This window comes from Anguilla anguilla, chromosome 1, assembly GCF_013347855.1.
Source record: "Anguilla anguilla isolate fAngAng1 chromosome 1, fAngAng1.pri, whole genome shotgun sequence".
In the NCBI taxonomy this organism is placed as follows: Eukaryota; Metazoa; Chordata; class Actinopteri; order Anguilliformes; family Anguillidae; genus Anguilla; species Anguilla anguilla.
The window spans coordinates 47,054,386-47,080,234 of NC_049201.1; the positions used below are offsets into that span (position 1 = coordinate 47,054,386).

The 25,849-nt window shown below is 41.7% G+C and overlaps 2 protein-coding genes across 5 annotated transcripts in view; both read left to right on the forward strand.

The window, feature by feature from the left end:
• The window catches only part of tp53inp1 (tumor protein p53 inducible nuclear protein 1), a 32,519-nt gene extending 19,556 nt beyond the window's left edge, over nucleotides 1-12,963 (forward strand). Inside the window, exons 1-4 of one of the 3 annotated variants that reach the window (XM_035411635.1) lie at nucleotides 731-949; nucleotides 4,894-5,217; nucleotides 7,675-8,074; nucleotides 8,705-12,963. In XM_035411635.1, coding sequence (XP_035267526.1) covers nucleotides 5,091-5,217; nucleotides 7,675-8,074; nucleotides 8,705-8,957 — 780 coding nt within the window. In that variant the 5' untranslated portion in view covers nucleotides 731-949; nucleotides 4,894-5,090 and the 3' untranslated portion in view covers nucleotides 8,958-12,963. Of the gene's footprint in view, nucleotides 1-730; nucleotides 950-4,893; nucleotides 5,218-7,674; nucleotides 8,075-8,704 lie in introns of those variants that run through there. The other 2 variants (XM_035411657.1, XM_035411646.1) reach the window with 2 other exon arrangements.
• Nucleotides 12,964-13,836: 873 nt separating this feature from the next.
• On the forward strand, nucleotides 13,837-21,961 carry ccne2 (cyclin E2). 2 transcript variants are annotated; one of them, XM_035405417.1, is made up of 12 exons: nucleotides 13,837-13,857; nucleotides 14,842-14,880; nucleotides 14,988-15,063; nucleotides 15,171-15,227; nucleotides 16,003-16,148; nucleotides 16,590-16,725; nucleotides 17,306-17,452; nucleotides 17,681-17,776; nucleotides 17,894-18,028; nucleotides 18,201-18,312; nucleotides 18,488-18,645; nucleotides 20,785-21,961. In XM_035405417.1, the coding sequence occupies exons 2-12, from the start codon at nucleotides 14,867-14,869 to the stop codon at nucleotides 20,896-20,898; spliced, it is 1,191 nt and encodes a 396-aa protein (XP_035261308.1). In that variant the 5' UTR covers nucleotides 13,837-13,857; nucleotides 14,842-14,866; the 3' UTR covers nucleotides 20,899-21,961. The 2 variants fall into 2 exon arrangements, with proteins under 2 accessions (XP_035261308.1, XP_035261299.1); XM_035405408.1 differs by lacking the exon at nucleotides 13,837-13,857 and adding an exon at nucleotides 14,220-14,234.
• Nucleotides 21,962-25,849: the final 3,888 nt, after the last annotated feature.

The window sequence follows — 25,849 nt, forward strand, 5'->3', positions numbered from 1 at the left end:
TCATTTTGAAAATTGACACTATTCTGCACATTTCATTTTCAAAATCACTTGTAAGTTTAACTATTGTATCATTTTAGTAAAATCACAAAATAACTGTTGTAATTTCATGACTATGCACGATTATCTTGTTCTCTAGTTTGCACTTGCTTCAATCATAATCAAGTCCAAGTTATCAGTTCATCGATATGATCCACCTATTATCTTGATTAATTTCTGAATAACTTGAATAACTTCTCAACAAGCCCGCCGTTCAACAGGATTTTATACGGAAATTTTATGTACAATGGTTATGGTTATGTTTTACAGTCGGTCTGAATGTAACTATAATGATAATGGGCTAGCCAGTCGGCCAATATTTGCTAACAAAATGTTGTATAACATTCTGTTTGGGCTACTGCATATATATATATATATATATATATATATATATATATATATATGTCAGTGTAGCTGCTGAAACGAGTTAAAATTTGAAAATTGCTTCGCCAAGAGTGAAACTGACAAGACACGAGCTGGATGCAGTGAAAAAAATCGTTTTTAGGTTTACATTTACTACACTTTCCATCTCTTGTTTCAAAAAATCTTCAGGTCTTTGCCCAGTCTTGTCTTGCTCTGAGGCAGATCACGTGCGTTGGTGACAGTTTGTCAGAGAGCATAGCTACAGTTCATTGGCTTGCAGAGTTCCAAGAAGGCCCTCCCATAGGCTGGGCAGGCGACGTCACCCCCGATCAGCTGTTAACGTTCCACAACAATAACAAAGGGATCAGTTGGGACCTCGAAAAGGGTGGAAAAAGCAACGAAGTGTTAGCACTTATGGGTCCATAAACTTAACATTTCTTCTGAGAAGAAAACTTATTTTTTTACCGGAATACATTGTATTTTCTACCTCAGTCTTAAGGATTTTTTTCTAAGATCTATCGCTTTCCTGTTTACATTTTTCTTGCCGCAGGTGAGTTTTTCTTCCTTTGTGCTTTATGAGCAGGAGAAAAAGTTTTTGGATGCTGATCAGCAGAAGTCAAGCGGTGTTGACTTTGCCCTGACAACAATAACTCTAATGTTCGGTATGGACAACAAAAATGAAAAATGCAAATGAAAAATTACGGAAGCTCATTTTTTAAATGTAGACTAGGCTATACATTGTACAACCACTGAGCGGGCTTGTTAGGCTAGTTGTTTGTAAACTTTACTTTTATCGTTAAAATCGATATCGTTGACTCTTAATCAGTTATCCAAGCTCTTGAATAATCTGTTTGGCTAAACAGTTTAAACAAATAGGCTAATATGAGTAGACTTATGCAAAGTGGCACGATATTTGAATATCTGGAGTCGCCGTCCGCCCTATGGGTGTTGGGTTACGTTTGAACCCCTCCACCCTCCCCTTTTGGCAACAGCCACTCTCCCTAGTCAAGATGTAAGCTGTAATAGTGCTCGTCGAAACCGCTGTACGCGTACTCCTAAAACAGATTAGTCAAATAACGTAGTCGTGTCCAGTTATTTTTGTTGGAGGCGATGAAGGAATTTATAACCCCGACCATAATTATCAGCCGGGACATCTCGAGGTGTATATGGTTTTCTTGGAAAAGGCTAAAGCTTGAACACTAACTCTGAATCGTGATGTCGATAGTTCGTTATGATAAAACGAGCAACTGTATCGGCACAGACTTATCGATTCATTAATTTCAGGAAGGCGGTTGAGTGCTAAACCAACACCTAAGTCTTAATGTGAATATTGAAACAATGAATGTATGTCTGCTTCGTCAGTCTGATCATAACGATTTTAGCGTTTTTTTGTCCTTGGCAATTCATCCCTAGATGACCCATTTAATTTGATAATGGAAATAATTTTCTCTATTGACAGATGGCTGCAGGTTTAAGCCCTAGCCGACTGTGGCATTCAGAGGTATCTGATTAAAACGAAAAGCAAATCCGTGTTAACTGATATTAAATATGCTTTGTACGTACCGTTTTTACCGCACGCCCTTGAAACACAACATGTCGATGACGTCATGTGTCTAGCACAGAAAGTGTGATAGGATAACAGGTTGGTTTATCGTTTCCCCCATTTGATAGGCCTAATACACGATAGATCGGTCATGGTATCAGGAATCTCCTTTTTCGTGAAAAAGCGTTCTCTGAGACGTATAACGTCACATACTTTAGTTAATATTTTAAATAATTTTTTTGGTTCGTTTTTTAAACATCTGTAGCCTCTGCAGGCCAGACGCCCTCTGCTTTTTTTCCAAATGGTAATTTGCCATTGCGAACAGGTGCAGGCGATTAGGCTAAAGCACACACAGTGTCTTTTCAGAGATATTTGAAAATGCATGTAATACGGATTGTCACAAAGACGTCAGGACAAAGGGCCTCTCACCCCATCCTGTCTAGTGACGATCACAGCTGTCTTACAGAAACAGATAAGAATAATACCCTTTGAATCTCTGCCCAGAACACGCATGAGCCTTGCGTTTCACACGGCATATACAGGTTTAAATGACAATGTCAATTCTGAAGAATAAATCAATCTGAGAATTGGGGGTAAAACTACACGTTAGACATTAGTAAATTAGTATTGGGGGGGGGGGGGGGAGGGGGGCTCTGTTTTAGGGTTGGGATGTGGGGATGACTGTGTTTTGTATGTTTCTACTATTTTTGTATTTTGTACTTTGTTTTTTAATGTCCTTTCAATTTTACTGTTTAATGTACTTTCTATTTTACTGTCTTACTTACCTGCCCAGGGACTACGGGTGGAAATTAGCAAATTGCTATAACCTGGTACATTACATCTTTCCTTGTTTTATATAAGGTTAATGTTCTTTGTACACTGTCCCTGTTTAAATAAACTAAATAAATAAATAAATAATAAATAAATTATGTTCTGTGTATGGCCTGTTAGTTCTTGGCCACTTGCAGCAATAACATTTTACTTAGCTAGCTTTAGTTTGTCCTCTGCTGCATATATCCTTACCAGTATGTTTAGTGGAGCACTAAACATACTGTCCAGTACTACTTCTATATGCTCTAAATATGAGCACCTGCTACACAAATAGCGTACATAATGTAATGAATAACATGGATGTCGGTGATAAGTTGGCAATACATGCATTTCCATGCCTGCCTGACTGGTTTGATTTTTGCATGGCCAGATCAGTTATGAAAAGCCTTCTTCCTGAGTGACTCTGATTGTGATTATTAAGTTCACTCAATAAATTGGCAGCTTTGGAAACTGCTGAGGGCGGCGTTTTAATCGTCCCGTTCCACCTGTTCTGAGAAGGCTGCTGTTTGTCCGTTTCTTCTGCCATCTGTTTGCATATTTGTGTCAGGAAGTGGGCCACTCCTCCTCCTCCTCCTCCCTGCCTTGTGTTTCTGATCTCCATTCCTGTCTGTCTCTTCACATCCCTCAATCACAAAATGAGTGTAGTGCACTTCTACCAGAACTCAGAGGCTGTGTTTCAGCGGCCACTGGAATAATATATATATACATTTTTTATCTTTTGAAAAAGAGGTGCAATTTTTTTTAACCTGCATGTCAGATTGCCCTTAGCCAGGGAAAGTGTGGTATAATGGCAATATTATGTAGGCCTAGTAACTGGGCAGCAGTGTAGTATAATGGTTAGAGAACAGGTCGTCCAGGTTCAGTTCCCGGGTAGGACACTGCCGTTGTGCCCTTGAGCCAAGGTACTTAACATGCATTGCTTCAGTATATATCCAGCTGTCTGAATGCAATGTAAATGGTATGTAAAAAAGTTGTGTAATTCGCTCTGGATAAAAGCGTCTGATATATGCCTGTAACATAACGTGACATGAAGCTTTTTAAATTATTGGTTATTATTATTATTATTATTATTATTATTTCAAATATCCAAAAATGCAGCTGTATTTGTATTTTGCTGCAGTTATACAGGTTGTCTCTTGCTCCAATGTATAAGAGCAACCTGCTGATTGCAGGTATAGTCTCTTAGCCACTCCTGCCTTAGGTCAGAGGTTGTGACGTGTGGTCCTCCCAGCACCCCGGCCCAGGCCTGGCCTCAGCTTCGCGTTCAGTCTCAGACACGTGGGCGCCTGGCCGCTCGCTGACCCCGACGCGCAGCTCGCCCTGTGAGCTCACGGCCTCGTCGAACTCGTTCGCTTGGAACAGGGGGTCATTAATGCTCAGTAAACCGCTCCTGCTGTGTGCCAGGTGGTAACTTAATATCATCTCCAGGAAAAGTACAGCCTAATCAGCAGTCCTGGCTGTACTGTGTGTAGTCTTTAAATGCAGGCTATGTCAAGTCCTCAGTTTAGGAACAAATTAACCCATTTCACCCTCAGCTGTGATGTGAGTGACACACATACACACACACACACGCGCACACACTCATAAAACCACACAGACACCCACACAAACACAACCACACACATGCTGCAGTACACAAACACACACACACTGCTGCACAGTGAACACGCAGACAAACACAACCCCCCCACACACACAAGCACGTGCCCCCCTCCCCACAGCCTTTGTTTTCACATGGCTCTTATGATATCACCTTCCACTGGTCTTTCCTTGTTGTTGTGTGTACTTGAAACCATGTGATCAGAAGTTAATTATTGTTTGTTCTCTTTTTCTCTTCCCTTTTTGCTTTCTTTCCCTATTTTCTTCCCCGTCCTTCTCCTTTCTGCTCCCCCCTCCCTTTCTACCTCTGTCCCACTCTATCTCTTCCCTTTGTCTTCCCCCTTCCTCCCTTGTGCTTTCTCTCTTTTTCTCTCTTCCCTTTCTTTATATCTCCTTGTTCTTTATATCTTCCCTCTCACTCTGCCTCCCTCTCTCTTCCCCTTTTCCTTCACCCCTTTATTCCCTTTCTCTCCTTCTTTCTCTCTCTATCCATCTCTTCCTTCCCTTTCTCTGTGCACCAGGGGCCTTCTGCAGAGCTGTTGTGAGCTATGACTGACCCTCGGCCTGCATTCCCGAGATGAGAGCATTCACCCGTGCACTTTAGCGCCCCCTAGCGCACCCCCTGCGCCGAGCGGACGCAGCAGCTGATGAGCAGAGCAGCGTCCCTGTCCACAGCCAGCGGGAGAGACCCCCTTCCAGCGCCTCGTGGTGCTCCAGCATGTTCCAGAGGCTCACCAGCATCCTGTTCGGGGACGACGCGGAAGACGGCGGCAGCTGCCTCCCCGCCGACCCCGCCTTCAACGAGAAGGAGGATGACGGGGAGTGGATCCTGGTGGATTATTTAGGTGAGGGGGCCGGCCTCCCGGTAGCCCGCCGCGAGCCGCGGCTAGCAGCGCGAAGCCGTTTCGCTCAAACGTGCAGCGCAAGCTGGACGAGACTCGCATAGATGACTTACCCGACCCAGACCCAACAGATGCCCCACTGCATTCCGCTACGCATCATCACGCTATAGCTGTTCGGCTATAGCACTTCCTGGTATGCATATCGGCGGGAGTGCTTATAGTTAGCTTATAGTTAGCCCTGCTGAGTGTGCTTTTTTTCTATATATAAGAAAATGAAGTGCGAGCCGTCTCTCTTATTAGCACGGACATTTCAGGTGCTGCATAACGGGTCGTGGGGCGCTGACCTCGCTTGCCTTTGACTCAAAAGTTAGCGCTGGTAAGTGACACCCCTGGCGCTCAGACGGCGGCGTTCCGCGAGCCGGCTAGCGTGCGGGCGGCGGGCGGCGCGGTGCCACCCGACCCGGCTGGCGTTACCCGAGCGCATGAAATATTTCGGAGCGGCGGCGTTGGTTTATGGCCGCCGGGCCCGTTTAAAGGCCAGACAAAGCCGGGGGTGGGTTAGGGTAAAAATAACCCCGGCCGCCCGACCGACCGACGGAGCTTTCTCGTGTTTGACTGACAGGCGAGAAGTCTAGAGAGCCGTTGGCATTTGGTCTTTATGGGGGCTCGCGAGTCAATAACAGATGCTGGATCAACCAGTCCTGCCAGGGCTGTGGATTTAAGCAAACACTGTATGCCTGTCTCGCACGCTATGCCCTGTGCTCTCGTCCGTGCTGCGGTGAAACGGGAGCTCCAGTTCCTGGATCCTGTACGGCCATTCTCTCTCGTTTTAACTCCGCTCAGCCTCGCAGTAATGGGCTTTGAGCGGACTGCGGCGAGCGCTGTAGTCAGTCCGCGGGTCTCGCTCTTGTCCGCTAATCGCGGCAGACTTCTCAGTCGGCGGTAGGGGGACTGCCGTATTGCGTTGGGGCAGGTTTGGGAGTCACATTCCCCAAGAGTCTGGCCTGAAGTCAGTGTCCGAGGTGTGTACAAGCAAACAAGCAGAGCTGCTGAATGCAAAGCATCTTTCAATCGAAGACAGTCAGCATTTTTATGACTGTATTGCACTGGAATCTAGTGTCTTAATCTGGTCACCTAATTTCACAGACAACAGACAACAGTTAACGGTCGACCCTAATATTACAATATAATAGCATTAAATGCTATTAATACATATGCTTCAAATAAGATAGAGATGACCTTATGTGGAACCAATTAAGTGTTTGAAACTTGTTCCCAGTGCACACCCATTTGATTATTCTTTTTGAAAACTGTGCCAAGCATATTTCCTGTTTTTCTTTTTTTATGTCACTCATCTGTGAGTTAATTAGCTGTGTGAACGTCATCAGGCTTGGATTGGGTCTGCTTTGTTTGCGTTCGCTCCCAGTGTTTACCACCCTGGTCAGCTGAAGTACTTTGCTCTTTGTCCCATAACCAGGCCTGCATTTCACACGCCCTTAGGAAATCTCTATGGCCAAAACAATGTCTATGAAGCCAGGCTCTGAAATCATTAGCACTTTGCTAAATTAACTTTATCATCACATGATCATACTGTGAAAATCTAAAATAATAATAATCAGATAAATCAAGTTTAGTAACTTTTTTTGTCCTAAACTATGGGGTAAATTAATTCACTGCCTGCTTTTGAAAGACTTCCTGAATGTTGCGGTTGAGTGAGGGGGGGTGGGGGTCTAGCTTTGAGCTGTGAGATACTGCAACTGGTGCATTGTGGGTCGGGCTGACTGATTGGCCACAGCTGCTGCCTGCTACAGAATGCTGACACCCAGGTGTTAAAGAGGCTTGTTTTTGTTTTTATGCTTAGGGCAGTGCTCCAGACGGTGCTACAGTGGCCCCTATGGGCTGGATAGGTTATTGCTGATAATGAGCTGTTTCCAGAAATAGCCACTGTAACATGCTGAGTTGTTTTTGAGTAATAAATGGAAACTATTACTCAATGCATGTGTCTGTTATTTTCCTGTTACATTTCATGTATTCTTTCATATTGTTTTTAGCATACAACATTGTTGCGTGATAATTTTAATCAATACCATTAAACCATTTGTTTGATTTTGCTTCATAGTTGTCAGACCTGGGTCAAATACGTATTTGTTTTGGATTCAGATACGTTTCTATGCTTTACTGATCTTGTCTGGTGTATTGGAACCAATTAAATACTCTCAAAAGTGCAAACCCTGCCTTCTGGTCATATTGGCAGGCTCAGTTACATCAGGCAAGATCAATAGAGCACAGAAAAGTATTTGAATCCAAAACAAATACGTATTTGACCCAGGTCTGTTAGTAGTTAGAATCATGCTTTCCCTGTGCTGTTTATATTGATTGTGACCACAAAAAGGAGTCACAAGACCGTCTTTCCCGTTTCTTTTGGGATTGCGTTCTGACCACACCCTTTGCTGACCACAGCTCTGGCCTCCACAGCTGCAGACGCTTGCACCAGCCCCTGCCTGGACGGAGCGGTGGGGGTGTGCCCTCAGGACATGGCGCCCCCCGACTGCCCCGCCCGCTACTCCTCCTGCTCGTCCCTGGACTCGGCGGTGGACGAGGCCGAGGCGGAGCCCGAGGACGGGGACGGGGACGGAGACGGGGGCTTCCTGCGGCTGGAGGCGTGCGCGCTGGAGGAGAGCTGGTTCATCACTCCGCCCCCCTGCTTCACGGCCGGCGGGCGGGCCCCCGTGCTGCTGGAGACCAGCCCCCTGGAGAACCTGCTGATCGAGCACCCCAGCATGTCCGTCTACGCCGTGCACGCCCCCCGCCGCGCGCTGAGGGACACCGCCTGCCGCTCGCTCGACCAGCCCCTCCACAGGTACGGCCGTGGTAGCGCCCCCCTGCTGGCAGATCGGGTCCGCCGCGTCTCTGTACGCCTGCGCTTCACGTCGTCTGCAACCATCTCCCTTGGCCTTTCATGCCCGGTGGCGTGAAAGGCCAAGGGACAGGGGAGGACTCTGAATGAGCTTTCTAGCGCAATCTACAAGTGATCAAATGTGACATGTTGTGACTACACAGTATGGAATGTAAGATGGGCCAAGGAGACCTCAGCCCTTTTAAGAGTCGGTTTTTTGGAATGTTTCGTTTTTTCTAATCCCGTGTTCTAGAACCGCATTGCTTTCAGTTACCAGGAGTGACTGTTACATCAGCATTAGAATGTTCAGTTAAGAACATTCTAATCACATGTTATGCTCTTATGCCTTAAAGGGTTAATTGCTGAGTCACTTTTGCTGTTTGAAACATGCAGCCTCAGTAGCCGCTGAATTACAGAACTCATTTCACTATTTATAACCACTGCTCTGACCACACAGAAGCATTGCACTTGTTATGTTGTAGTTAACTGCACATTCTCTTGGGGGGAGAAGTAAGTGTTTGAGAAATAGTTTATCTGGTTGAGTGTGACGGTGTGGTCTCTGTGTAACCGCTGGCTCCTTGTGTTCGTTTGCAGAGTGGAGGCCCAACGCAGGCCCAGCGGCCACGCGGCCTGCTACGCCACCGCCCTCTCGGCCCGCACCAGCTTCCCGGAGCAGGCCAAGCAGGGCCGCCTGGCCCAGCGGCCCCGCGACGGCGCCGAGCGCCAGCACCTGTCCCGCAACGCGCTGCGCCGCCTCAACCTGCTCCGCGACGGCAGCGCCCGGCAGGCCAAGAGCGGCGGCGGCGTGCTCGTGCACCAGCCTGGGCAGCGGCAGTTCAACTACTGACCGCCGCCCTACCGGTCCCTCCTCCATCCGCCTCCCCTCGCCCCGCCTCCTCTCCTCTAGCCCCGCCTCCTCTCCTCCTGCCCCACCTCTCCTCTCCCAGGCCTGAGACACACCTGGCCATGCTGGGACTTTGCGTCTCATAAAGACATGATGGGGTCGGGTAGAATCGATGCCGTAGGTCACTTTACTCTGTGGCAGGTTCACTCTGATGGCGAGAAAGTGCCAGATTAGAGGCAGTGCTGAAGAGGGGCGTGGTTTCAGAGCTCTGTGTTCTCGATTGGTTGTGTGCATTTGGAAATCTCCCCTCATCCTGTATGTTACGGTACCATTTCTCTCAGTCCCCTTTGCCCCAGAGCAGTTCACAGGCGAAGCAGCGCCGCTGTGCAGAGTACAGTTTATCAGTCGATCAGTTTCAGGGGCGTTTCCTCTGAAAAATGGCTGTGGTCTCGCTGTTCTGTCAGATTAGCATTTAATATTTTCACACAGTAAGGTCAGTTTAAGAGTGTGCTTATGGCATAACCTGTGTGCAGTCTGCCTCTGCTTCAGTCCACCTCTTTCACTGTTCACTGCCCCAACAGACCTCGTCAGACTTTTTCAGAATGGGCGGACGTACAGTTGCACATAATATATGCACACTGTTATACACGTGCACACACAGAGGTTGGACAGAATAACGGAAACACCAAACAGCGTATGAATATGAAGTAACTAATATGGAGTAGGGCCACTCTTTCCCTTTAGAACAGCTTTGGTCCCTCTTAGAATGTTGTTCTGAACTGTTTGTAGTGGGTTATTGGACCATTCTTTAAGAAGGGAAGCCTCCAGTTCTTTGAGGGAAGATAATAGGAATCTGCATCACATTCTGCAATCTAGAACTTCCCATAAAGGTTCAATGATGTTTACATCTGGTGATTACCGAGGTCTTGTAAGGATTTTGACCTCATTCTGGTGTTCAAGAAACCGTTCTTGAATATGTTTAGTAGTGTGTATGTGGGCCTTATTATCTTGGAATATGGAGACATCATGAGGGAACAGTATTTGCACTATAGGGTGCACCTCATCATGTAAAATGGCTTCAGGTTCCTTATATAAGACCATGCAGAGCAATCGTCAAACCCAGTGACTCACATGAGATGGCAATCCACTACCATGTTTGCAACAAACATTGTGGATTGCGGGCTTCCTTTGGCTTTCTCCAAAGGGAAACCTGTCCAGATGAAAAGAATCAGACGATGTCTCATCAGACCGTATTACTTTACGCCATTGCTTAAGAGTCCAGGATTTCTGACCCTTACACCAGGTTGTGCGTCTTTGTGCATTAGCCTTGGAAACAAGCTGTTTCCAAATGGTGGCTCTGGCATGAAGCTGTTTGAATCTCACAACATACAGTTCTTGTTGAGACTGATTCACAGGTATTGCTTTGATTCTGTGGTCGTTTTTGAGACCATAGTTTTGGGTGCTTAGCACCTATCTTGTTAGGGGTTTGTCTGTCCCGGTCAATGAGCTTTGACTTTTAACCACAGTTCCTCTTTGCTGATGCAGCTTGTTTTTGTTTGGCTTAGAGTCTGAATTTTTGACACTGTTCCCCTTGCCACATTAAATAATTTACAGTTTTTGTGACCGATGCACCTGCACAGTTCAGGTACTGATTATTTGTGCTCTTTGGAACACTGTTTATTGCCTCATGTTGATTTGGAAACTCACACTTACATGTTCATATACTCTTTCATAGCTAGCACATACTGCTAATTATAATCCAACCTAATATGCTTTAAATAAGCTACCTTTGTATATTTCATTACTTCAAAGTTAAAGTCCTTTTTCTCATGGTGTTTCTGTTATTTTTCCCAACACTGGTGTGTGTGCGCACATGCATTTTTTTAAATGAATGAAACTACTGTGCATGAAACTATCAGGGAAGACCATGGCCTCATTCCATTCTAGTTGTGCAAAAATCTGGAGCCTCTCCACCTTAGAGTGAACCTGCCTAAAATCAACTTTCACACTATTTTTTTAGTCTTTGGTAAAATACTGGGTTAATTATCATTAAATGCCTTCTTTTCATTTTGGATTAAGCTAAAGAAAAAAAAAAAAGTAAAAATCGACAAAAAAGAAAATGTAAAAAATAAATAAATGAGAAAAATCAAGAAAAATACTACATATCAGTATGAAGTTGATGTATGAGTGTGTTATGTACATATGTATGTATGTGTGTATGTATGTATGCAGCGTTCTGGCTACGTTAGTGTGTGATTTTGTTGCATGGTTCCGTAGCGATAGTTGAAAAAATAAAAAAAGTCAATTATTTTAATGTATCTTTCATGATACTTGTTATAAATCTGCAGTACACTTCTCAGGGTTAAGACAATTCACCTTTACACTTTATTAAAATGCAGATTACTTGACAACCATTTATTGTCTTTGTACATACTGTAAACCTTCCATATGTGTCATAGAGAAAGTGTATGACATTGCCTTGTGAAAATGTTGTAGTCTACGAACCTTTTAAAGAAATGTGTTTCTCAAGAACAGAACAGAAATGTAATGCTTTGCTGGTCTGAGGACTGTGAAAGTGAGCTTTGCATTTTAGCTCAAAATCTTCTCAATCGACTGTTAAAACCAATCAGAAGATGGAGTGCAACTGTTAGTCTTTTTATTTTGTTTCTGTTTGTTGTAATTGTTCTATATACTGTACGTTCCAAGGTTTTGTATTTTTCATCTATTTTTTTTTTTTTTTAACAAAAACTTGTTTAGTTACATTTAATGGAGATGTATTTAAATATTTAAACCAAAAACTAGCGACCCACTTTATCCCTGCAGTAGTTTGTATTTCCTTGTTTTATTTTTGTATAGCCTTTGTGTTGGTAATCAAATGTTTGAAGCAGAGATCCCAGTGTTCTCACAAGCAGTGTTTCTGTTGAGCATCACCACTGTGCTATACAAACGCTTGGGACAGAGATAAATGTATATCGCAGTCTTGTGCCTCTGAAATGCAACGATGTCAACACAAAATGCTGGCGAACGTTTGGAGAATTTTAACTGACTCAAACTGTTGTCCAGTTAAAATTACTTGAGGCAAACTCCAAATAATTTATGTATAACCAAATATAAGGCATTTTACTAACTGGGGGAAAAAATAACCTTCCTGTTGTTTTTAGCATGGTTGGCCATGAAGTACTTACCTAGTGTTTATTGGGTGTATGTCAGAGAGTATGAGCATGTGCTTGTATAGATATATTAATACAAATTTAGTAGAGTGGTGTACCCCTTGTTAACATTTTGTTTGGATTTTCCATTCATTTCAGCTAACATACTTTTTTTTACACAAGTATGTTATCTTAGAACTGCAGTTAAGTGATGCAAGGTCAACAGACAAAGGGAAGGCTGAAGATCACTGTAACTTCACTTTTTGATGTTTATTGCTGGAAGGAGCTGTTTATTCTGTTCTCAGCTGACTCGCTTTTGATGTTATAACAGGGATTCTTATTTTTGCCTTGAATTGTGTTTTGGATTATGTGCCTTCCAGGTTAACAGTATGACAATGCATTAATGAAGAACTTGAACTGTCCAAACGGACAATACAAATGAACGCAAATCATCTATGCACAGGAGGTAGCTTTTTCTATGAGCCACTTGCTCTGTACAGCTTTTATACACAAATGTAGCAATTTTTCCCTTATGTTTAAAGTGTGAAGAACATTTTATGTGGCATTTCTCACCAAGTGTTAGACTCTGCTTGATTGATTTAGTTTACTGGAATAATACAGCACTTTGCCAAAAAAGTGTAGAATTTAGCATTAACTGTTATTTGTCTAATTATTGATGTCATACTTACTGGTTTGGATATATGGCAAACTAATAGAGTGCTGGTTGCACTTACTGTTTTGTATGGTCAGCATAATATGGACATGAGAAAGTAGTAGTCTTTTTCAACTGCAACATTTAAGACCTGATTTGTGTATGTGATGTAAGCCACCAGTCTTCAATAAATGTGTTTTAATAAATATTTTCTGAAGTTGTCTTTTTTTGTTGTCGATTCGTTGTGGATAATTACACTATTAGTTTTTTTTCTTCTTTTTTTAAATAAAACGACAACTTCACTTTCAGCCACAACTTTCAGCATATATATGACAGCTTTTCCTTTGTGAACTGTATGTGTTTTCCTTGATAAGAGAGGCATACATGAGCTGAGAGTAGTTTAAATAATACTAACCGAAGCTGCCCAAACCTTCTGCTAATTTAATTGCTTTAGTAAGCCTTCGTGAAACAAATGTATCTTAGTAACTAAAATGCTAAACGATTAGTTTGCGGTAATTATTTTGACTTTGCAGTCGGGAAACATAATATGATCCCAGTCATACCGCGCCGGCTCTGACAGCAGAACCACGCTGTCATGCTTTGTTTACATTTTGAGCTAAACGCACGTTGTCCTTCAAGTCTCTTTCCTATTGGCTGACCTACTCGGAAACTCCTCCCATTGCAGGGTCTCGAGTAAGGAACTGGTGAACAAGGAACTTTGAAAACATGTAAAATGCGCGTTAAATTTCTCGTTTTTAAATGTATCTTTAAAATTGCGGTAAATGAGACCTGTCGGCATCGTTTAAGTCTAACCGGGAAATGGGGAAAGCGCTCTTTTTTGAAAAAAATGTTAATCCCTTTTCGATGTGGGTCTATCCTCCAAGTGTATTTGCAACGGGAGGAAATTAATTTTATTACCTTCTGTATAGCGTTAAAACTTATGCAAACTGTAGAATAACGAATATTATTCACCATTTTTTAAACTAGAGAATATTTTTTCGCGATTTGATACGAACCGGGAGTACACATGCGCATTCGCTATACACGTATATATAAAGCTTGGCGCCGGCGCCAGCTGATGTACTCATTCAGCACAGTACTGGTAAGGATGAACATAACAGAGCGGGAGACCTAGCTAGTCAGAATTTCTGAAGTTATTGTTTATGCTAATGGTGTAGTTTAGCCCTCAAATTGTACCTTTTGCAATGTAGTGAGGTATATGTTGTTATATAACTGGTTAATATTGTGGAAAGTTAAATGAGATTATGTGTTTGATAGCTAGGAAGCTCAGTGTTGCTGATTAGCTAGTTAGCTTGTGTTCCTCTTAGCCAGCTATAAAGTTACAGAATCTGAACAGTATTATAGCATGCAACTATCTAAAATGTTGTATTTGCGACATATAGTCTAATAATGTAGTCAGCTACAGTAATTGTTTGAGTTAAACTTTAGTACTGTCAATGGGAAGCCAATGACCTATAGGTAACTGCTTTTGGAGGGACTTGGCAAAATGAAAGTGCTATCCAGCTAACTAGCCAACTTTTAGAGAGCCTCTAATACCTTTAGAAATTAATAGCTTCTTACAATCATGTTGTGCTTTAAGTAGTATATTACCTTCGTAGGCCTACAAAGTTGAGCACTCTACATTTGAGTTCAGTTGCAGGAGGGAAGTTGATTTGCTGGCGGCTAAATAGCTGTGCCAAGAAAGACAGATCCAAGGCTCCCGCTTAGACAAATTGGCGCGTAGCCGGCTTTCGGAAATTATAAAAAAATGTTTCTTTAGATTGATCTTTTAAACCTAATTTTACATAACATTATTGCTGGAACCCCAGATGTACTGCACTCTTTAATGTTAATTTAAGAAGTTCCTTGGAAGTGGGCTATTTTGTGTCGAAGTTCCACCCATGTCTCAGCAACCGCTTGCTATCTAGCTAGTTAGCTAAGCTGTTTTACCGCCTCAAGTAATTTAAATTATATTAATATTGTTGCCATTATTTTTGCAAGAACCCACAAAAGCTGTCCTCATCGTGCACGTTGATTTTAAATTATGTTTTTGTGCCAATGCTTATCATTGTTTTTTTCCCTCCAGAAACAAACTTGGTGCATCTGTGAAAATGTCAAGACGCAGGTAAAGACATTTTTCAACGATTGAATGAATCGCAGTATTGGTTTGTGAGACGTAATAAGATATTTTCAAAATCCATTTTTATAATTGTAGTTCTCTTTGGTTTGTAGTGGTCGTGTTACGCTACAAGATAGAAACGAAAATACCATACAGCCGGTGAAGATTACAAGAAAAAGGAAATCGGAGGTTCGTGCATATTCACTGCTCCTTCCCATTCAGTGGCAACCTATACCATAAGTTAACCAAATCATAGAAATTTATCATAATGCTACTTTTATGTTTGTTCATTTTAGCAATGCAACAAAAAGAAAGCGCACCTGGCGAAGAAGAAGCAGAGTTATGAAATACAGGTAAACACGGAAAGTTTATTTTGTGGAATGAAGACTATCAAAGTAGCCATCTATTTAGGCTAGTATACTTTAGCTTACGAACGACTGAAGTGCTTGACGCCTAGTAACAAACTATTTATCAGAAAATCGCATAACACTTAGTTTGCGTTTCCCAGAAGTTGGTGCGATATGAGCATGAACTGAATATTTAAGGTTATTAGCCTGGTATTAAATTATTACGTGAAGCTCATTAGGGATGACGTTGTCGATTAAACTGTGTCAGTGGGTTAGTCGGCGCGTCTTGGCGCAGAAGCGGGCTACCCCAAAGGCTGGTCCCTCCTCTTTTTTCCCCGCCTGCCCGCCTAATTTCATTCGTTTAGCACTCTTTGTTCCTCAACGCAAAAAGCTGAAGGGACAGTATGCTTAAATGGTCGCTACTTTTAAACCTTAACTGGGTATTGTAATCAAATGCATTTTTGTAACTAATTCAGTTGTCTGCAGAATGCATTATACTTTTAGGTAAACTAACAATTCAGTGATTACTTTCTATATGCCGTTGGATATATTTTGAAAGTATTTTGTGCTATTCTGGACCACTGTATATTTATTTATTGTACTGTGTATGTGCGTATAATGAATTTGTTGTGCTGAATAAATGAAACAGTTATGGTATGTTTAATATTTAGTGAATGTATAAGGACCCCCCACCCAGGAAATACAGTTACATGTAATAGTGCTGTACTGGATTTCTGAATGCGCGTCTTGGCGTTTGAATTAACCAAGTTTTCTCCTCCAGAATCGGTGGACACAAGGAGGTGTCAGCCCTTGCGTCCTTGTTGAAACTCCCCACAAGGAGCTCGAGACGGCTAGTGACCTGACCGGTTTCAAGCAGTATAGGTTCAAAAATCTCTTCATCAAACCCTCACCATTGCCCTGTCTCAGGTAGGCTTTCTTTTTTGCAGTTCCACCTTCTGTTGGTGGTGTTGTGTTTGCATAAAAAGGGGACTTGGCACTCTTGATTGCCCTTTGTGTTTTGGGGGGAAAATAAAGGACGATCCTTTTAAGTTTTTGTTAGGATTGCTATGGCCTTCTCTCACTTAAATGCTCTCTCTTTGTTTAAAGTTTTGGCAGTCCTGACATGTCAACTGCCTGTTGTGTATTTTAGCATTTCTAATGCTGGTGATTGTTAATTGATTGCCTCATTTCACCTCTCCAGTTACACTACGGATAGATTAAAGCAATGTTGCGATTACTTGTGTGCACATGCTAATAATACAGGGGCGTGTAAAAATGTAGCCGTTAACCCTGTCTAATTTGGGTCTGGTCAAACTAACTGACAGATGACAATTTAAAAATAAATTATTCTAAATTTGTTTTTGGCAGCTGGGCCAACTCGGACGATGTGTGGATTAAGATGCTGAACAAAGAACTGAAGTATGTCCATGACAAGAGCTTCATGCAGCGGCACCCAAAGCTGCAGCCGAAGATGAGATCTATCCTCCTGGACTGGCTTCTAGAGGTACGTGAGGATCCTGTTTATGAACCGCGCTGCTTGCAGTGTATCTGAACGTTCAGTATCTTTCAGCATCAACTTATCCCTGATATGCTGTAATATTTGTAGCTACATAAAATGGTGAACTATTTTTCACAGAGTACTATTTTGTGTAACTGATCATCTCAATGCATGATGGCGGCCATTTTGCGCTACAACCCTTTGCGCTACAAGCAAAGGAATGCGTTGTTTTGATGCTCTTGTTTTTTCTTCTTGAATATTACTTTGTTTTGCCTTTAGCCAGGTAGATTTGCAGAAGAAAAGTCGAACTAGCCAAAGGCTCAATGGACAAACACTGTCTTGTACAAGCTTGTATTCTGAATTCCTTTGTGGCTGTTTTATGAATGACATGTTCTTTAAAAAAATAAAATAAATGAATAATAATAATCTCTAGTCAAATTCAGTCATTTGATAAATGTTTCACCCAGTTGTGAATCTAATCCTTAACTGGTATAAGCAGAACCAATATTGCACACTCAAATCAAAATGTGACAATTTGGAAAACGTTTGGTCTAATCTGTTGTGGTTTTTTTTTTCTCCCTCCCAGGTGAGTGAGGTGTACACTCTTCACCGGGAGACGTTCTACCTGGCCCAGGACTTCTTCGACAGATTCATGCTGACGCAGGAGAATGTTGGCAAAACCCGCCTGCAGCTTATCGGCATCACCTGCCTCTTCATCGCATCCAAGATTGAGGTACTCCTCAGCTGAGCCTTGTCCCCGTACCTTACATCGAACACTAAGGGTCACAGGTCCACAAATCTTTTAATCTCAAGCCATCTGAATGTGCGCTCTCTCTATAAGTTTGATATACCTTTGTCCTAGACAGCTCACAGTATAACACCATTGTTATGGATCTGTAGAACATCTATGGTGTTCAGTTTTGCCGAGGTTTTCTCAATCGCTGTCTCTCCCTCCCTTCAGGAAATTTACCCACCCAAACTTCATGAGTTCGCTTATGTAACAGATGGAGCCTGTGATGAAGATGACATTCTGGAAATGGAGCTGATCCTGCTGAAGGTAGGGTGGCCATTTTGCACAAAAAAGTTTCACTCGTTGAAGTCACTTAGTATGTCTGTAAAATTCTCTGAATAGTTTAGTTTTAATAACACATTCCCTCCCTCTTCAATCCACCAGGCTCTGAATTGGGAACTCTGTCCAGAAACGGTCATTTCATGGCTGAAACTCTACATCCAAATGGCGTCTTTGAAGGAAAGCCCCAATGTTCTCGAACCTCAGTTTTCTCAGGATACATATATACAGATTACCCAGGTAAGTACACCAGCCAATATCGTTGGGAGATCCTGAATATGAATAATCAGCTTGACCAATACTTTCATCACGATGGTCAGATGGCTTCTAAAAGTGATTATTCCATGTTTTTGATGGACTTTGATTTCATGACTAACTTTTGTATTTGTCCTTTTTTTTTTGTCAATTTCAGCTTTTAGATTTATGTATACTTGACATCAGTTCACTGGACTATCAGTATGGTGTACTGGCTGCTGCAGCTTTTTTCCACTTTACCTCTATTGAAGTTGTACAGAAAGTATCAGGTAAGAGATCAAGTTTTGGTTTTATACATTTAAAAAATCTGCTGTCCTGTCCTTCAAAAACATCACATGTTCATTATTAACACTCTTAGTCATTTTTAGAACTCAGTGGAAAACGGTGGCTCTGTGGCTGTGTTGACGAGAGAGTGAGTGCTTACGCGTCCTTTCTCTCGGGCAGGTCTGACGTGGGACAGCATTGTGAGCTGTGTGAACTGGATGACCCCCTTTGTGAGGACCGTGAGCGAGTGTGAGGCCGTCCGACTGAAGGACTTTAAGAAAGTGGCTGTGGAGGACAGGCACAACATCCAAACGCACGTGGACTACCTGACCATGCTGGTGAGGAACATCTCATCTCATAGCCATATTCCCTGAGTGGCTTTCTGGGATATTTCTAGACTACTTGTGCAGCCATTTTGTGCGTGCGCGCGCGCGCGCACACAAACTTTTGTGTGTATTTTTTTGTGTGCTCTTTTAAAGTTTCCATTAGAGCTGTACCAAATCCTGTAACATTTCACACTCTTTTCCTGTTTTGAAATGTTTGTTGGCTCATGTTTACTCTACATTTGATATGTGTATACTTTTGAATATTAACACTTACTATAATAGTTTTGACTTGAAGAAAGTTGGACAGGGCATAACTGTCTTAAGAGCTATGAAAATTTGGTACAGTGTAACCCACTTAAAAAGAATGAGCAACTATCGTTGACTATTTTATTCTTGCATATATAAGCAGGGGGAATTCAAAATGATAATACAAAACAATTTGGGGTAAGAACGCTGCATTTGTAAATTAGACATGTTTTATTGGCATGCTATCATGAAACAGCCATGCTTGTTTCGAACAACACTTTTAAATACAATATATATGTACTGTTAAATATTTTCCTTTTTTAGGAATAGAAATTAATGCAGGACACAATCCAGTGCTGCATTTTCACTTTGGTAAATGTGTAATCCACATTGCGGCACTGTCCACTCAGCCAAAACATAAAATTAAAGCCTTTGGACCTCCATTTTACAAAATTAGTTATGTTGCTGTATTTTTAACTAATGCATGGTAAAAAAAAATACAACATTGCTCAATATTTGAAACTTAACTGAATTAATTCACTTGGATCATTATGCAGTTTGGCTGCAGTCACATAGAAACATTACTCTTTTTATAGGGTTGTCAAAATACGATAACTTCAAATATGTTGATATTCAAAACTTCAGATATCTTGATATGCAAAACTTCTGCACAATTATTGTCTAGGTACAATATTTAAATATTTTTTTACTGATAAAATATACATAAATAGTAATTAGATTTGTTAAATAAACAGACAAGTTATTTGTATTTAGTTTATTCACATTTATTAACAATGCCAGTTATCTGATGCGCAATCTTATCCTTGATCCTTGATACTTGATAGAGAAGAGGATCCTCATTCAGTGGCAAAGTAACTAGACTCTTTCCCCTGATGGTGAACGTCAAAGGAAGTACTAGTGTAGGCCTATTTATGCTACTATACCGTCAGAGAATATTCAGCTCTGCGGGAAACATCGCCACTCCATTGCCGCAACCTCCTAAAATCAGAGAGGGTTAACGTGCTCGTTTTCCTGGCTAACGACGCATAAAACAAGACGAAACGCAGAAAATATCCAAGTAGTTGGTGTTTAGCCTGGATAAAATTCTGATTTCAGAGTGTAACATTTGATTTAATGTTATTTAAACCCTCATGTTCCGTAATTAAGCTGTTTAAGTATTTGTTCGTATTTATTGACGTTCGTTTAGGTTTTTATTTAAGATCATTTAAAAGTAATTGTTTAAAAAAGAAAGCCCTTATCTTCTGGTTTGAGTTGTTGTTCATATGTAAGTAAGCAGCACTAAGACTACTGCAATTTGAAATCAATGCTGCCATTGGGCCACAGGTGGCAATTCTTTCTGTTCGTGCTGTCATAATTCCACTATAATATAATAACGAATAACGCCATATTTCTTAAAGGCATATCAATCATATGAAACCGGGTTTATCTTGACAGCCCTTCTCTATGCTCTCTGTTACTCAATTCCTTTGTGTTCTTTGCCATTCCGGCTGAACTAGACTTGCTGGTTTACATTTGGTTTTTTTTTGTCTCCCCTCATTTTGCATGATAGTTCAGTGTAGGACAGAGGATGACTCTGCAGCTTTACATTTCATTGTCTTGTTCAGTCAGTGTGTTCAGACTATTCAACAGCAATGTCAGGGTTCCCGTGTGGCCTGGAAAACCTGGAATTTTTCAATGTCATTTTCCAGTCATAGAAAATAAGAATTGCCAAAATGTCCTGGGAAAACAATTTGTTATTTTGTTATCTTGGAAAATATTTTTAGTGCAAAAGAGACTGTAAGAGTCAGTGCTGCACGTTCCCTGAAGTGAAATCTGAGGATTAATATAACTGCACTATGCAGTGCCACACCTTGTGTTGGTAACGCGTCCGCGCTTCCGTTTCAGAACGATGCTCAACAGACGCAGCAGCAGAGCCTGGCCAGACTGTCGCCCATGCCCCCGCCCACAGACGGGTTCCTGACCCCGCCCAGCAGCACAGAGAAGCCCTCGAACCACTGAAGCCGTGGCTCAGCTGCAGCGAGGCTCGGAACAGGCCCTGCCCCCACGATTCCGCTCAAAACCCACCAATGAGTGATTGGAAAACGCATTCTTGTTTTTAAAACAAAAACTGAATTTTATTATGTATTTTTGGTTTGATTTAAAGGAATTTACTTGCATTCAGTACTTCAAGCCATTCCAAGAGATTCTTTTGAGAATATGCCTTTTGATTTGAGCATAAAGAAATTGACGAGATCAATATTAGCAATTAGTCCTGCATAAATGGAATATTTCTCTCCAACTGCTTTGGGGAATGTGGATCCTCAAAGTCTTTTGTACAAATTTTAAAAATGTATTTACTTGAATTCATATACACACATTGTATTTGTGAAGAGATTTGCGAATTGTGCCATTTAGACCATAGAAACAAAAATGTACATAGTTGGGAAAGTACATTTGGTTGTATGTCTCTCCAAGTTATTTATACAAAGTAATTGGTGCTGGCTGGAAGTTTGTATATCAGGCATAATTTATACTGCTGTGTCAGTATTTATCGCAGTCAACATTAAGTACCTTTAACGTCAGAGTCCTGTTTCACAAAGGCAGATTACTAAGTTAGCTGGATAACTGCACTGAGTAAAACCCGGAACCCTCCTCAATCTTGAACATGGACTGAAGTTAAAAGAACTGCTCCGGGTTTTACTCGGTGCAGTTTTTCAGCTAACTCGGTAACTCTGCTTTGTGAAATACCCCCCTAGAGGCCTGATAAATCTGTACGGAAATAAACAGTATAGGTTTGAAACCTCCGCATGCAGATTTGCTATAGAAGACCTGAAATGGTAGGCAACTGGCTTTCTCATCATAGGCAATTGCTTGATGGTGTGCACACCTTATTTTGTGTATTCCTTATTCTCACAAAATGGCCACTGATGCAATACCACTGCATTTTCTACTATTAAATAGCATTCCTGGAAGACTTGACTTTTTTTCCTGACTTTGAGGTAAAAAGTCAGTGAAGCTAAGCTTGTGCAGAATTATTACGTCAGCTATTTATGCGACTGCTTTTGTATGTCTCTTCCCTACGTAGTGTGTATGTAAATTATCTACCCATATGAGCTCAAATTTCCTTTAATTTAACACTGCCAAAGGCATATTTAATTCAAACTGCATTTTATTTAAGATAGTGGATTTCCTCTTAACTGTGTGATGCAATGTAGAATCAGACTGTGTTGGCACCATCCTATTCAGGGTGCTTATACTTCTGCTCAGCACTGACCTGGTGTACCAAGTGAACCTTGGGTGTAAAATGTGGAGCTGTTTTAATGGGATGTTTCAGAGAACCGGACCTCCCTTTAGTGTGGGTTTAAGGTTTAAGGTTCAATCCAATCCGACTGCAGTGTTTTTTGTTCCCCCACCTTCTGAGTTTTGACAAGCCATTTCTCGGGGTTTGACAAAGTGCACTGCTGTCTGTATTGTTTCTGAGCCTCCATGCCCTGCCAAGGACCAACTGGGTATCTGAAGTGCTACCCACAGACCACTGGCAGGCTTATTACTGTAAGCTACAGGGCTGCTCAAAACAGTGAATGGTTTACAATTAACCATGTAAATACAATATATGTATTATATGTGTACATAGAAATGTACAAATGGATGTGTTTGTAACATTTTATTTTGTAATTGAAATAAATGTATAGTTCTCTTTAAATGTCTCCTAATTCTTTAAGTGAACATTGCGGTTGAAGTATGTTCTCAAGATTGCATCAATTCCATTCTGTCCAGATCACCTTTGTTGAAGGAATGCAAGGTTTAGCTGGATCACCCAGTGAAAGTGATAGTGCAGGCAGGTCATAGAGAATGCAGGCCAGTATTTGCTTTTAATAGAAAAACTAAAATGGTAGAATTTCAATTTGAACATGTTCATGAATTTTCACCCCATTTGGGTCAGGTTGAAAAACACGAGTACATCTGAGTAAATGCAGGATTCCTCGGAGGCTGTGTAGGGACTGAAACATCCAACACAGGAGGTTGGATGTTATTTTGTAATGAGTAAATTAACCTGAGAAACTGCTTAAATGCGTGTAACATGGGTCTGGGGTTATATACTCTCTTATGTTAACACTTTTCACAATTGTGGCATTTTAAATGCTCATAACATGGCAGTATTAAATATGTAGTAGCTATATTACCTGATTTGGAGTGAGGTGAATGAAGATTGTAGGAGGGAAACAGGATAAAAGAAACACTGGGGGTTGGGAGCGTTAAGTATTGGGTAATGAAAGGTGTCCTAACACCCGAGCTTCCTTGGTAGGTGCCAATGCCACAGTTAGTCTTCAAAGTTATTTTAACAGGAGCTGTAAACAGACCTGGCTCACCTCTTGAGATGCAGTTTCAGGTTTTTGGTATGAAAATAAACACCAGGCCTCAAATTGGGGTGTCCAGGAATGACACTGGGGCAACTGGGTTGAAAGTCCCACTGTAACAGACAACCCATACAAGCAAAATGGATGAAAAAAGCCTCTAACTTGAGTAACCAAAACGCCAATACACAATATCATGATACATACCACAGGTACAGTCGTGTGTACGTATGCCAATACACGAGTGCATCAGATGTAGATGGTTTTACTTTATGTACAATGTCACACAAGAAAGTTTTATATTCATTAAAATTGAAGCTAGCCAGACACTTTATATTTGTGAAGTCATTTATATCAGTATATTAAATAGATAATTCTATGGATTATCATAGATTATTCGTTCCAGAATATAAACATTACCTTGTGTGCTGTGGTGCATGTGGCCTTTCAAAACACAAACAATAATCGTTTGTTAGATATCTTAAAGCATCAGCATGTACTCCATTATAGGTTTGCGCGGAAACGCACAATTTGGCAAGCAACCTTCCCATTTACTTACAAAGCTTCCACGCATTGAACAATAAGGTCTGATGAAGATCGTTAGGGCACAGCTGCACTTCAGCAAGTAGGTGAGACTCAAGCAACATAAATAAAACCCGCCATAATAGATCACGTCAGGATGGCACATGCGTAGCTGAGGGGCGTAAGCGGAATTTGTGCTCTGGCGTCCCAGACGTTAGGACTGTGACGGCGAGTCGAACAGCCAGCCGGCGGCCGCCGGCCTCCTCCCCACAATACCCCCGTTGTGTGTGTGTTATTGTATGGTCCTGGGAATGAGGCAGCCCCCGCTGTGCTTTCACCTCCACGCCGCTCTGGGCCAAAGCTACGGCTCCTTTCACAGAGACCCGAGAACCAACCGCATAATGAGTTATTAACTTTTGCGGCTATTGTCCCAGTTCATGATCATTACCCGTCTTCCCGTTGTGTAGTCGAATGACCCATAAGGAGTAGGCTACGTCTGAAACTATCGAGGAGCACATAGCATTAAGGACGTGACTATCAATAGCCTGCATTACTCTGGATATATATTACGTGAGCAGTCAACAAGTACAATCGTTAGCTAACTGAAAAGGGTTAGGCTGTGTTTTATTTTTTTAATAAATCTGTTTAAAATAATATAGCCTATGCTGGTATAACCTCTTGTTGTAACCTGTAGAAAAGCACTGTTTTTTAGAGTTTACTTTGAAAAGCAAGGCAGTAAAATTGACTGTGAAAGTTTTTACAATAATTTCCATGTTCTATTGTCAAAAAGGGCTGAATTATCTGAAAGATGTTAGATTAGAATGCCCCCCCCCCCCCCCCCCCCCCAAGTAAATTTATGGATTACATAAATAAGGCCCGTAAAATGTAAATTTAAAGCTAGCACATAAAATCAAAAGCACGAATAGCAAGTAAACAAATAAATATGACTTCCAGCCATGAAAACTAGGCTCAAATCAGACTGGTCAGTATGAGTCATGACCAGGTTTTGTGTCTGAGTGCTACCCAATAACTTCTACGAATAGCTAATCTGTGTTACAATGGGTATTGCAACCTACGTCATTTATAATCAGAAATATTTGTGATATTTAACAAAATGTATGTCAATGCGGGGTGCGCTTTGGTCTTACTATTCCATCCAGTAGATGGCAGTGTCCTTTTAGAACTGGAGCTGTGTCCTTTTTATATCAGTCATAGCGACATATACATTTTGTAATCGGCTTTCCGGCTTCAGCAAACTATTTTAACATGGTGCAGATAAGACAGCGGCTTGTTAATGGGGACTGGACAAATTCCTTTTAAGAACCATCTACAAGTTGCTTCCAATTGCATTTTTCCTGGATGTGACACAAGTGTGTGAGGTCGCGCTTTCTTGTGAATTGGCAAACAGCCTGAGTGCACAACAAGGGCCTCATAATGATTTAATTAGCGCAGTATCTTGATCTGACAATTGTATAAAGCACCAGCAACAGCCGCTGCCTGTAAGCGTATCCTAAAGATGTTACTGTGCGCAAGAACAGGAGTGAACCAGCATAGTTTATAGAGCTGTCCGGAAAGTAAAACTATGGTAATTGGTTGGAACAAAAACCAGCACCACAGGACTGCAGTTGTGCACCCCTGACTAAAAGTATTAGCAACACGTTTGGTAAATATAATTCTGTACTTAATCACTTAGACTGCTGGAGAGTTTTGATCACTTTTTCATGTAAAAAGAATACACCAAATAAGTAGCCGAATGAAATACATGTAATACTTAGCCTAATTAGACGTGTGTGATCTTTGTTTTTTGTATTCATATCTGGTTTTCTTTAACAACAATAATGGCATTCTGGATTTTTGAATCATCGAACAATGTGTGCTCTCCATTAAACATTTCACAAGATTATGGGTTTGATTTCTTTCTTGCATTAAAGGAATGTGTCGCCACCCCCCCCCCCCCCCCCCCATTAGCAGATCCCACAAGGCAGGGCCCACGGTGGGCAGCACACAGGGGGCCACACCCCGCTCTCCACACAGGACCTGTTATACATGTTTCCTGCACTCTCTGTGAATAATGTTGTGGGGATATTTCACAG

Coding starts and splice junctions, on each gene's coding strand:
- ccne2 (XM_035405408.1), top strand. Junction 18,029..18,200: donor CATATATACAGATTACCCAG/GTAAGTACACCA, acceptor TGTCAATTTCAG/CTTTTAGATTTATGTATACT. Junction 18,313..18,487: donor AGTTGTACAGAAAGTATCAG/GTAAGAGATCAA, acceptor TCTCTCGGGCAG/GTCTGACGTGGGACAGCATT.